The 13,911-nt window shown below is 41.2% G+C and overlaps 1 protein-coding gene across 4 annotated transcripts in view; it reads left to right on the top strand.

The window, feature by feature from the left end:
• The first annotated feature begins 241 nt into the window (after positions 1–241).
• Positions 242–13,911, top strand: part of CTBP1 (C-terminal binding protein 1) — a 71,778-nt gene continuing 58,108 nt past the window's right edge. For 2 of the 4 annotated variants that reach the window (XM_082482111.1, XM_082482110.1), the window contains exon 1: positions 244–425. Coding sequence is in view for 2 of the 4 variants with exons in the window: in XM_082482109.1 (XP_082338235.1) it covers positions 386–425 (40 nt within the window). In the remaining 2 variants the exon portion in view is untranslated. Of the gene's footprint in view, positions 426–13,911 lie in introns of all 4 variants that reach the window. The other 2 variants (XM_082482109.1, XM_082482108.1) reach the window with 2 other exon arrangements.

The raw sequence follows: 13,911 nt of genomic DNA, 5'->3' as shown, positions 1-13,911 counted from the left end.
TCTCGGTGCCCGCTTTGTCGCGCCGCAAACCGAAGGGCGGCGTGAGTCTCTCGGCCCGCTTGCGCCCGCCCCGCTCTCTTTCTATCTTCGGTGCCTGCCTGGAACCAGGAGATCGAGCCGGGGCGCGGAAGCCCCGCCCGCGACGGCGGCGGCCGCTTCTCCCCCCCCCCCGTCATCCGCGGCGGGGCGACGCGCGTGCGCGCGGCGGGGGCGCGCGGGCGGGCATGCGCGCGGGCGCGCGCCCAAGGCGCCTCACTTCAGGGGCGCCCACGGAGTAGCCGCCATATGCCGCGGCGGCTCGTATGTTCAGTGCCAGCCCGGCCGTCGCGGAGCGGCGGTGCCCCCCCGGCCTCCTCCCCGCGGCGAGCGCGGACGTAGCGCTTCAATGGGAAGTTCTCACTTACTAAACAAGGGCTTGCCTCTAGGTAACGATCGCGCCCGCCTCGCGCCGGCCTGCTCGCGGCGGTGGGGACCGGCGGGGAGGGAGGAGGGAGGGAAGGAGGAAGGGGGGGAGGTGGGTTACGGTCGGTCCCCGCCGCCACCACCACCGCCACCGCCGCGCTTTGTGTGCCCGTCACCGCCGCTCCCGGCACCTCCGTAAAGGCTACCCCCCCGCCCCCCCCATCCCATCCCCCCTACCCCCGCGTCGGCGGCGGGGAGCGGGGCTGCCCTACGGCCCCCGCATCGCCGGCGCAACTTTGCCTGGTACAGCAGGGTGGCTGGGGGGGATGTGGGTACAAAATAATAATAATTAAAAAAGGAAATAAATAGAAATAAAAACCAAGCGCGGGGAGGCGGGTGAGGCGCAGCCAGGGGAGTGGAAGTCGGCTGCGGGTGTAATTCATCCTTAAATTTAAAAAAAAAAAAATAAAAAATCGGTGCTAAAACTGCATCCAGAATGTTAATTTGGGATGGTGAGGGGTTTTTTTTTTTTGGATTTTTTTTCTTTTTTTTTTTTTTTTTTTGCGCCCCGGTCCCGTTCGCTTCTTGGTTTGAGCCGGTGCCCCTGGCTTTTAACTGCATAGAAATGCTGGTAAAGTGCCACGGAGGGGAAGGGAAAAAAAAAAAAAAAAAAGCGGTGCTATTATTTCAATAAACAGGAAGTTTAAAAGCGGCGTTTTATTGCTGTAAAAAGTGCTTAAGGCCTGGCTGTTGACATGGTTTTGCTAAATCTGCGGACGGGTTATGTATCAGAGAGGTAAGGGCTCTTCTCCGTAAATTTGAATTTCTCTTTTGCTTTCTTTCCTCTTCCTCTTCCTTTTTTTTTTTTCTTTTTTCTTTTTTCTTTAACATGTGCTAGCAAATGCATTTATGGATTGCTGCTGGTTTTTAAGGTAACATGAATAATATGCATGGGGTGATGTTACAGATATGCCTCCAGAATTGCTTGGCATAAATTATCATGTTAATCTGAAGGTTTTTTTTTTTTCCTTCCCCCAGACATAAGGAGACAGAATGTTGATTCTGTTTATAAACATTATCATTTTGTAAGCAAATGATAGCAAAAGAAGGCTATAAAGCAGAGAATAAGCCTGTTTATCATGTACATATGAGTCAGTCTACTGTGCTGCTTTGTTTTTCTCTAAAAAAATAAATTAAAAAGTCAGGATTTCACTCATTTTCACAGAATTAGTACCGATGGTACTAATTTCTACCGATGGTAGAAAACACTGTTATCAGCAGTGGTTTTCAAAATTTCAGGTGTTGTAACTTACATTAAACCATTTAACATTGCCTTATATTTTAATAACTGTTGTCCTTATCAGAAAGAATGTTTGCTTTTAGGCCGTGATGGAGCAGCTAAAGATAATCATCCCTTTAGCCTCATTGAAAATAATGAGGCCTAATAAACTGAAGTGAATGTGTACTTTTTTTACCAATGAATTAAAATTAACTATCATATTTGCGGTGTACATACGTGTTTCAAGTGTATTGCACTGATTCCTTCTCTTGGGTCTTAGAAGATGTAAATATTCTTATTTTGCATTTGAGCCCCCTGGCAAGTAGCCTGATGCCCTTATTAAAATATTTCAAATCTCATTATTGTATCCCACTAGGAAAGGAACAAGAAAATACTAAGAAAAATAAAATCTATATTTAAATAATTATATTTATAGATTTAAATCCCATTAACACTTCAAAAATATGTATCTTTTATAAATAAAAAGGGTTGAAAAGCTCACTAAAGTAGACCATGCTAGTAGTAAGATAATTGTCCAGTACATCTCTTTGTTCTGTGTCCTTATCTATTTTATCTATTTTTAGCTGGGCGTTGGTGAAGCAGGCATGTAAAATTAGCAGCCCAAACTGCTAACTTCAGTACATTTTTATAATGTTGCTCTTTATTGACCCCCAAAGGCAGCAAGTTTTCAATGTTGGGAATCCTTAACGTTTGACAAATAATATCCTCTTTGGTTGTTTATTATGTTAACCATCCCCCGAGTTAAGCTAGTGACAAAATATTTTGTCCACTTGCAATTCACTAGTGTATTTCAAAACAAAGTGAAACAAACAACCCCCTGCCCCTGACCTGCCACAGTTCTCCAATATGAACAAGAAATAGGTGTTTATGGGGCGGCTGCAATTCATAGACAGATGAGAGAAATTGAGAGACTTAAACTGTTCCCTCATTTTTGTCATTGTTAATGTAAAAATAATACTTGGGGTGTGAATGGAGTTTCTCTGCATTTGTTTGATGCCACTGAGGGCATAAATCGGTGCAGAGTCAGTGATGTGTTCTCTGGCCTTCTGTAACACCCCCCCCCCCCCCCCCCAAATAATGTAGGTCCCGTATTTCTCTGTCAAGTGTTGTGCTATTTCATTACTGAATTGGTAAATAAAATAGTAATAATTCTGAGAATTGCTGTAGTCGTGCTCAGTAGAAGAGTTTAGTCAATGAAACTACTGTTTTGAAATGAAACTACTACAGTCACCTTTGTGAATTTTTCAGTTTGGTGTTGTCATATGTAGTTAAGGAGTAGCTGGATCGTGCAGCTTTTGAGCACACAGTACACTACATGTAAAAAAAGCTCATCATCATAAATATTGTATACGCTACGATACTTTATCATAATGTGGAGTTCCTGATAGTGCGACAAAACAAATTGCAGGTGCCCTTATGTTTGTCAGTTTGCTTAGCTCTTGACTTGTCCTTCTGTATCATAAAGATAAATAGCATCTGCCCTTTGTTAAAAACGCCCGATGCTTCAATTTACTAATCTCTCTGTTTCTAAGAGTTATTGTTTTATTTACAATGTAAACAGAGCGGTTGCAGTACTTAGCCAAAAGTGTGATCTGAGAGATTAGGATTGGGCTGGCTACTGTGAAGTGTTATCGTACAGATACAGTAGCGCACTTGCCAGCATTTTGAAACATAAAGTCAATCCCTTCTTATCAAATAAGAACGTCTACTGCAGATTGGTGACTAGGCTGGCTAGTCCCTTTTGGGGAGAAAATTGACGTTATCCCAAAGTACGTGCTCACGTGAATACCATAAAAAATGGAGGAAAAAAACCAAACCAAAACAAAACACCCCCCACCCCCTCCCAACTTATTTTACAAGTAAAAAGTTTGAACAGTGGTAAGTGTATGGAAAGGCACGGATTTAAATGTCTCTTGAATAAAGGCGCTGAGAAGCAATATGATCTTTAATTTGCTTATGTGAAATATAACACTTACTCTAAATCAGGCAAATATTTTGGACTATAATTGCTTGTTGCCACTTTGTCTTTCCTTACCTACCATGCTTTTGTAATAACTATGTTTTGTGAAACTTATCTGGAGAGCTTGACTACTTGTCAGGTTAGAGACCTGCCTTTAAGAGTAATATTTAGGTTTTCGCCTCCCAGGCCAGCTGGGAACATTGATGAGGTGATACTCTCCAGCATGTGTCAAGCTTTCAAATCCCATAGCAGTTGGCAGTATAGCAACATAGCAGCCTCATCTGAGGCTCCTAACCTTCTGGCCCCATAATTATTTATTTAGTGAGAGAGGAGAGATGGAGTTACACTTTTAATATATGTCCTAAAATTTAAGGTGAGGATAAAAGTTGTAGTACAGAGCCCTTTAGCCTTAGTTCCTCTGCCACACATGCTTTCTCCCTGCCAGACAGCGTAGCAACAGATTTACAGTTTGGGAAGACAGAAGTTCCCAGCTGTGTTTTTGGGTCTCTTTCTCCTCTACTGCCTTGAGAGTAAAGATGGTGATTCATTTGAATCTATGTATTGATCAGGAAAAGACAGCAAACATTCATTACAGAGAAATCTAAAATTAAAGTTTCCTGCTGAAATACAGCCCTGTGCTCCCTCACCAGTATTCCTCCGGGAAGATGGGAGAAGTTCAGCAGTGTTTCCAGTTGTGGTGGGTCTTTTAGGATCTCTGAGCTGCGATTACAATAGGATCTTTTCCATTGCACAGCGATCCTCAGCCCATCTCCCCAAACAATTAATGCGCTTGGAAGTGTTTCAGGAACAGCATTGAAGTGTTGGCTCTCTGAAACCGATGTATGACCGTATACAGTGGTGTTGCGGGGAGGGGGAAGCAGAGTAGGAGTCTCAAATTGTTTATGATGTGAAAAAGGGTGTTGCAAGTCCCTGGATTAGACTTTTTTAGGCATTTGTGCTTTGATGTTTAGCTTTGTTTTGATGGTTGGTAGGAGTAAAAACTTCAAATTGTTTCAGAACCCAACCAGCAACCTATCCGGTTCCTCGAGGAATATGAGACAGTCCCCGGGCTTGTCTAATCTGTGCCGCCTGGTAGCCGCTATCTGCGTCCAGGTCGGGGACAGGGTGTATCTGGAGCACAGCGTGCTGCAGCCGCACCCTCGGGCTCTGCCTGCCGCCAGCGCCACAGCCCAGGCCGGAGCTGGCAGCACCGCTCGCTCAGCTGGCAGAGGGACGGATACCCGAACCAAGCGAGGTCTTCACCTCTATGGGTGCTGCAACAGGCAGCGCCTTAAAAAAAGAAAAAAACCAAAACAACCACCAGTAATGAAATAATAATTTAGGAAAAAAAAAAAAGCACTCACAAGGTAAAATTAAATTTCAAATAAAAAGAAATCACTCAAAAGAACCTCTCCTGAAAAATCTCTCTATATCGGATGAATAGGTTAATTATTTTTTTTATGTGAAAAACACAGCATGTTTATATTTGCTTTAGTGGAGCAAGAATTTAATTTTTGAGGAAGGTGATTATAAATTAACTTGTCTCGTCTATGAAATATTTTTGTCATTTCATCTCAAACATATCATGTTTCCTGTGTTATTATTCCATTTACTAATTATCCGGGTTGTGTCTAATCAACATAATTGAAAATTGACATTGTTTGATTTTTGTTTTTTTCCTTTGAACTAAACGTTGCTAATGCTATAGCATGTTTCATGCTGGTATTTTTTTTGGATGAGCATTGCTCATCTCCGCGTTTTTATCTTTTGTTATACCTGCCTTTTTCAAGGGGCTTTTGGAGGAACTTCCTTGCAGTGTACCTGCCAGGGCAGTCAGCGAGAAGGGGTTCTCTACGGAAAGCAGAAAAAGCTGGCCTCAGGGCTGGGGACAATTGTTCAGAGTAATTGTAAAGTTGAGAGTTTTTTTAATAGAAAGCTTTTTATTTCTGTTACATAGGAAGGCTGTGTAGTTCCAGTATTAAAACACAAGGTAATGTGATTATATAATTTTGCTTTATGTTAGGTATTTTAAGGCATATTTTAATAGTTCTATTTACAGGTCAGTGGATGTCCCTTATCCGTGCCCAAATCACTTTCAGCAAGTTGTGTCACCACCGGCAAAGTTACATAAGTCTGCAGTGAAAGTTGTTCACGCTTTCTGACTCTGTATGTATGCCAGAACTCACCATGTTACCCCTTCTCTCCTCTTAGTCTTTTTAGGGGAGCTGTGATGCCAGCTCACAAAAAAAGGAAGGAAGCAAGGAAACGTTTCTTACTTGACTTGAGTCACAATTCCAAATTCCTGTATGCAGTCCAAATTTCTTATTGTTGGATGTGCGCTAATGGTCTTCCTGAACAGCCCCAATATTTTTTGATAGATTCCGTCTTCTGCTGTCCTACATGGACACACCCTGTGATAAGAGCGACGAGAGGTCCATCGCAGTGGGCTATGCTGGAAGCTTTGCAATTAATTCTCAGCTACCATGCAGAACGTGACAAGAGCGTAGCTGTTTTGCTGCCTTTTAAAGCAAGTGTTGCTCTTACCATCTTCTGTGCTTGGCTGACATGTGACCTTCAGAAGTGACAACTGTCTGTAGTTGGGAAACCACGACGGGCAGCCCAGTGTTATGTGCATTTACCTAAACGTGTCTGGTCTTGTGCAAAAGGGATGTCAGCCCTTGTCCACCTTGGACAGTCAGAACAAAGTCTAACCACAAGTAAAGTTGATAGTGGTTTGGGAAAGCTGAGTTCTAGGGGTAGCAAAAGAGAGTAGAGTGGTCCAGCTTTCTATTTTGCTCCCATTAGAGCCTTGGAAAGCCAGGCTGAACGCTGTTGCTGCTGCCATGTGGTGGATTGTCCCTCTCTCCCACCCTCCAAACATTATGATAGGAGTTAGCCTGTGGCTGACAGCAGCAATGGCAAATGCAGCTCTCCAAGGCTCTCACTGCTGTGTTCCCATCAAACTGTATTCCTTCCCTATGGCCGGAGCGTACACTGTGCACCTTAAAGCCCTGTACCTGGCCAAGGAGAGGAACAGCCAGGGTGCTGTCCTGCATCATCCTGGCCCTCAGTGCAGTGAGGAGCCAGAGCTCAAAAGAAAGCTAGGAGAGAAGCAGCACTGCAGGGTATTTTCATCATCATCTACTACACATACATTTTTTTCACTCTGCAGAATGTCATTGTAGCCCCTGGGTGAGTCAGAAGTTGGGAGAATGAGCCAGAAAGGAGCTATACTAAGATGCGTGCTCTCCAGTTAGATTGGGCTGATCCGCAGGAGGATTTGCAGGAAGGGAGTGCTGCCTCAGGCAGCTGTTAGTCATACCTATAGTCAGTGAGAGGTGCATCTGGGGGCTGACAGACAATAATGTCTTTGCCATTGCTGCAGATCCCCATATCTTTAATTGCAGAATTTCTGTTGGCTTCTGTGGGGCTTCTACCTGAATATGGATTTTCAGAATTAGCCCTCTGTTTTAAGCCAAACTGTCCAAAATTACTGTTGCTGCTTGCATACTTGCAGCATGGCGCTCTCAATCCCATAAAGAAAATGTATGGTTTAGCAGAAACCGTGGTGTGGAGCACTTCATCAGAATTCCCAGATGAGTCAAATTTCATTAGATGGTTGCAGCCAGTTTGTCTCTTGCTGAGTATGTAGCTTCAGTCTTTGCAGAGTCATGCAGGACAAAAGTGTTTGGCAGAGATAACCACAAGCCAGTCTCCAAACTCTTAAACTGATATTTAAATATTTTTTTCTCTTTAATGTGTTGCACCAGATATGTTAAACTGTTTATTTTCAACCAGATAATGAGCGTTTTCACATTTGTGGTCTACCAACCATCTTAATGCATGTCTAGTGCTTCACTGAATAGTATTAATGTGTATCACAGCCTTTCTCATGTTGTTGATTTTCCCGTTCAAGTAATCAGCATTGCTGAGAAGCGATCTTCAGTAGTTTGTGTTGTATGCATACGTTCCCATGCTGACTGGAACTGGCAAGCTAAGTCTTTATCTTAGTATAGTATTTCTTGACTAAGATGGGTCATTAAGATGCTGATTACAGCCACTACAGTATTTTAGGTTTTGTTTTGTGTCCTCACCAAATTCTCTCCGGCGTGCTGAAAGTCCACCTCTGCTAGTTGTGCTCCTTTCCTAGACTGTCATGTGCCGGGATTACTGTTGTTCATTTCTGCTACCAGCTTTTGGTGTGGGAAGTCTTGTTCATTTTGGTTTGTTTGCATTAGCTTTCAGGATCCTTTAAGATGAAAAAATGCAATACCAATTTTCCATACCTCTGTAAACCAGTTACTTGTGCCTAAAGGACTTACAACCTTCACCCTCAATCGAGATTTGTAGCTATTACTGCAGTCTCTTTTTTTCCTTGGTTTTGTCAAATTTTCGTCAATTTTTCAGCTCCTGCGAGACTGTCAAAGCATATTTGAATTGTGTTGAATTTGCAGATAGTTCTTCATGTGGAATCTTTTCTTGTTATTCTAAAACTAAAGCGGCTCCCTACATCTGCTCCGCTTGAGATTCATGGTCAGCAGTTTAGCCACCAAAGCATTACTCCTTTGTGAACTTTGAACTCAGCACCACCAGACAGCAGATTTTTATTTTTTATTTTTACAAGCAAAAGCAACATCTAAGAAAATAACCTTTTATCTGTGTAGAGCTGGATGTATTTTAGCCATGCCAGTCTAGATAAAAAGAATGTCTTGCATTTTTTAAAAGCTTGTGGGAGGAGGCTCACAATAGAGGCTCCATTGTACTGTTAGTACTGAGTGTACAGGAAATCACAAATTAGCTATGACGAGAGTATTGCAGGGGAGTTTTAAGTTTACTTAATTCCCATAGTATTGTATGGTTTTGAAAGGGTTTCACAATACGTTGCCTTTCGGGTTTGGTTGTGTATGTTGTTTGTATTTGGCAGTCCTCTGTTCAAGGCTTTCTCTTACCATGTCTTTGTTCAATAGGTTTCATGTTTTGAATCCTTGAGTCCAGATGACTTTCCTTCTTACTGTAAATACAGAGGCATACAAATACGCTTGGTATTTATCTCATGACCACCCTGCAGCCATCTAAAATTTAAATCTAGCATTATGTATTCAGCAGTGAGAACTATCTCCTTAGAGCAAGCAATGAAAAAGGATTTTAAGTAGGAATTTGGAGAACAGTAAGCTGCAGGCACAACTTTTCCTTTCCTAGCGGTTTTTGATCCTGCAGGATGTTGAGTTACTCAGCTTCCAGTTGATATTGACGGGAACTGGAGTGGGCTTACAAATCCATAGGATCCTGGTTGCATTCTACATACTAAGCCCAAGTTATTACAGGATAACCCTTTTGTTAAAATTTTGTCCAAAGATTGGTTTGGCTCAGTACCTGCAGTTGAGGAACAAGTTCTGTCACTCGGTTGAAAGAACTAGGATTATGAGGACTCTCCAAAATCATGATTCTTATTTTCTTAGTTCTGTGAATAAAGAAAGTGCAAACCGGTATATTGCATTGAGTTGGTAATTTAGAATCTGAAGTACTGTGAATATTGCAATTTTGCATTTGTTTTCATAACTTTGCTAGAATCTTCCCTCTGGACTTGTTTTTAAGCCTGTTAAATTGTGTTAGTGTTGTTTTTTTTTCTGAGCTTTGTGGCTTTGTTTTAAAAAAATACGTTTAAAAAAATCTGTTAAAACACATAAATAGAAAATATTTTCTTAGAATCAAAGGGAAAAAAACCCCAAGAAATTGAAAAGAAAGTTTGGGTTTTTTGACTGTCCTGGGGATACTTATAGAAATAATGAATTTTTCAAAGCGTGGTTTACACAATTCTAGCAGCTATTGAGATGCCCTAAAGATTTATTGGCAGGAGGGGATTTTTTGTGTGCAGGAAAAAAAGGATCTCAAAAATAATCTAGCTCTGTCTCAGATTTTCAAAGAGAATTAGTAAAAATTAGTTTTCATTTTAGAAGACTAATTCCAAAAAGAACATCAAACAGTGATTATTTTTATAAATAGTAAATAACCTCATCTGTTGTATCTAAGATTTCTTTGATCACAAAAGTGCATAGTGAAAGAAGCAGTCCATGAATAAGCCATATGATACCTGGGAAACTGCTCACATTTAATTAAGTACAATTTTAAATCAAGTTAGTTAAGCTAGTGCAAGCCTGTTTGAACTCTTGTTTCAGTGTAAACTAGGCTTATTTCACATTTGCATTAAGATATTTAGGAATCAGCAAAACCAAATGAAAGTGTAGTACTTTGCAAGGACTTCGTATTGGACATTTGTGTTCTAGTTTACAAGCATACTTGAGCGTAAATACAACTTCTTTGTGTGGGATTTGTACCTCTCTATGAAAGGAACTTTGCTGAAGCACCTGTGTTAGGAAATCAATCACCTCCTTGAAGTTATTCCCCCCCTTTTTTGTTTGGTTATGGTTTGTGGTTATACAAGAAGTTTCTCATTACTAAAAATCTTAGGTAAGTACTGAAGTAAAGTGAAGTGCAGGGTAGCTGACTTTCAGAGCAAATTTGGTTTAATTATTCATAGGAGAATTGGAAGAGAGACAGGGGAGCAGACACAGCAGTGCTTGCAAATGTCCTAAGTGGAATGGCCCAGATGATCTTGGTGCTCTCACACTTGCAAGTAGCCTCAGGAGTGATCTGGGATAACTCACTTTGTTTTCCTGTGCTCAGTTCCACCATGCCTTCAGCGCAGGTAGTGATGGTGAGGTTACCTGGGAAAGCACTCGGGGACTTGTTGGAAATGGCACCAAATTAGAGCAGGAATCTGTTGTTAATGCTGCTCTGAGTAGGTGCTTGGTAGTTCTTGTTGATGTCTTGTTTTATCACAGGGAAATGGTTCGGGAGGCAGTGCGCTTTCAGCTGTGAACTGAATTAAGGTAAATGCACTTAATAAAAAGCCAACTTGTGGCTTGACTGAACGCAACTCTGTACAAACCATTCTGTGGTGATTGAAAGGCTTACTTTTTTTAAATTAAAAATGTACTTTCCACCATTAAAGCTTTTCCTCTTCAAACAGCAAAAAAACCCCTCCTGTATATTTGAATCGGGAAGTTGTATTTCACCAATTAGCTTGACAGGACGTGCATGCACACAAACCAGCAAAATACGGGTAAGTGGTGAGGCTGCAGCTCTGTGTGCTGTGCGCCGAAATACGGGGATGTTAGGCTGGCACTGAGTACTCTTGCTCCTGCTGAGATACGAAGGCTTGGAGTGGAGATGTGATTGCGAGCTATTTTTACTTAACAGTTGAACTTCAGCAGAGAAGAAGGAAGGGATAATTTCTTTCAGTTTGAGTTTGCACATTGTACGACTATTAAAAACTTCAAGACGACTGTTAAGTAAAGACAGCTTCTTGAAGTGCCAGATGGAAAAGAGCAAGAAAAATGCCTTCTGTTTGAAACAGAAAGGGGATTTTTTTTGCTCGTTTTGTTTTGGGGTCTTCTCCAGTCCACACACTGGCTGTGCCTGGCTCTCTTCAGTGTTGCAGTTTCCGTTGTGGGGCCCGTTCAGATATTAGGTGCATAGTGAGGTACATTTCTCTCTTGCTAATTGTATGACGGAACGCAGGCTGCCAACAACATCTTCGTCGCATGGCACCAGGTCTGCATCACGGCATCAGGCTGCCTTGCCGAAATCGGGACGGCGCTTTTTTTAGTTCCTGCTCACGTTGTCCAGTAAGTGCTCTTACGGACACTGCAGACATTTCTGCTATTCTAGAAATGCTCCAGCTTTCTCAAAAGCTGTGGTGGTTTGTGAAATATGATACTGGCTGTTTGGTTTGGATGCGAGACCCCTTGATTCATTCTTTTGCAGAGTAGTCGATCATCTTATTGCGTCCGTTTTATATGGATTGAGTTCAAGGCCCATGTGAGTTTATACATAACTTTGAATAATTGGAAAATGTGAAAAATGTGGAGTGTTCTTCAGCTGGCTAAAATTTTAAAAGGGCGTTTTTTCCTGCCTGCATCTGGAAGTCAGCCAGGTGAAAGTTAACATTCCCACAATACCTTTTCTGCGGGATAATGGGCGAGTTCAGGGCAGCATTCTTTCTTTCATTTATATAAACAAACTGTGCTGGCCAAGGCTATGGGAGAAGTGTTGTTGAACATGAAATTGTTGCTGTTTGCCCTCGCAGTTGTTGCTCTGTTGACAATGATTTATTATTTTTTTTTTTTTAGTTCATTATTGTTCTCCTATTTATATTTAAATAACATGGAGTCTTCTGCTCTGTTACCATTTAGGATCTTGCCTGAGGCACTGCCGTATGAAAAATCAATATGCTCTACGGTTGGTTTCATACATGGTAGTGAAATGATGTAGCTCCTACAAAACTAACTTTCAGAAGCTTCTGAAAAGTGGAAAGGTGTTTGTAGAACAGTAGAGTCTTTTTGACAATAGATGAAAAGAGGTGAAGGTCTGAGAAGCTGAACTGACCTTTCATCTTACTCAGTTTTGCCACCCTTGGTCTTTCCAAAACATAGCAGGAATAAATTGTCGGGGAAGCGTGGAGCTGGGTGTGCAGGTACTGTCTGCTCTGGGGCTGAGTGACAGCTTTCTGTTGCTGCTGCTGCTGTTTTGAGTAGGGTTATTTTTTATAATATTAAGGATTGATAGGAATTTGTCAAAATACATTTTTTTCCTGTTAGAATTTGTATCTTCATGCTTTCAGAGTTGCTGAACAGTTTATGTACTGCAAAGGCTATTGCAAAGTGCATAACTTGGCATGTAGAGTTTTATCAATTAGGAATATTCAGTGTGTTTTAAGTTGATGTGTAGATTTTTTTTTTCTTTTTTCAGGAACCCAAACAGGAATTTAGTGTGTACTGCCTCAAAGTAATATTTTTTATACATGAAGAACTCTGTAGGAATCACGGCCTCTCCACCCAGATGAATTACCATTTTTCAGCTTCTACAAAAGCTATAGTAATGCTGGGTCAGTTAGCTGTGGCCAGCCTTAGGTAAAGGTTGGGAAAAGGTAGTCGGAAACACAAAGCATTTCAGAGATGCTGAGTGTTTACAGTGACTTAAGAGCTTTTCAACTTAGGTCTCTTCTACAAGGATTTTTTTTCTTTTTTGCCTTTAGATGGCAAAGATTTTCCTAGAAAATGCATGTTTTCTGTTATCAATGCTTGTTTAAAAGGGCAATAAGCAACTGTCACATCTAAAAAGTCAATTCTTAGTGAATTCTGAATTGACAGAGGAAGAAAATCTGGTGAAACCCTTAATCTTTCGTGCTATCTGGATAAGCTGGGACGTGGCCATGTAATTATTCCCTTTCATCCACTGATGTTGCTGAGGTCCCTACAGAGACTAAAGGTAGTAGACGAGCCTAAAAATCATTTTATGTAGACTTTGCACTTTTCCATGCAGTGTGTAGGCCCATTGTCATGTAATCTGTATGTTCCCATAAATACAAAGTCTGTAGGATGGGTATGAGCATTTGTAATTTGCTGTTCTATTCATGCAGAATGCAGCAGAACAGTAAAATTCAAACGCACTAAAATGTATTAATGGTGGGATTTCCAGTTTCCGGTTTTGGGAGCATAATTGTTCATCCATTTTAAATCTCTAATGACTTTTACTACATTTTCAAAACTAAATAGGAAGAAAAGCACTGTTGCTTACTTGATAAAATAAAGACTTATTAAGAAACATAAATTTATTGTCCTATCTTCAGTTTGTATTCATTTAGAACACTGGTTTTATGGACCTTTTAGTTGGAGGTTATTTATTTCTCTAGGTTTTAAAGAACAAATACTTGAACTGCTGGTTTTATTGCATGTAAATGTCAGTATCTTGGAACCGTCTACATTTAGATCTGCAGCATTCTTTTCTACTCAATATTTCTAAGCTTCCTTGCTTAAAGTAAGTCTTTTTTCCAGATAAGAATGCATACATGCGTGGACCATATATGCCATGATTTTATGTGTGAACTTCTAACTTAGTTTTTTTGCTGTAGTACAGAAAGTGGCAGCATCTTTTTATCAATAGTGAAGTTGAAGTCACTCATACACATACAAAATTTTAATTACATCAGATATGTGTGTGCGCATCGTTATGTGAGCTGCTTGTGTGCAGATACGTATCTGCTCACTCCCAATGCGCTTGATTTTCCAACTAACAGTCAAATAGCGGACTACCTTACTCTGCAAGCAGCGCTGCTGGCTGATTGCAGAACCCCAGTGCAACTCAGTGTGAGTAAGGAACAAAGCAAGACCTTCATAGATAAAGACAA

This window comes from Vanellus vanellus (genome assembly GCF_965231255.1).
Source record: "Vanellus vanellus genome assembly, chromosome: 4".
Lineage (NCBI taxonomy): Eukaryota > Metazoa > Chordata > Aves > Charadriiformes > Charadriidae > Vanellus > Vanellus vanellus.
The sequence above is the reverse complement of the archived record's forward strand: the minus strand, read 5'-3'. Positions and strand labels throughout refer to the sequence as shown.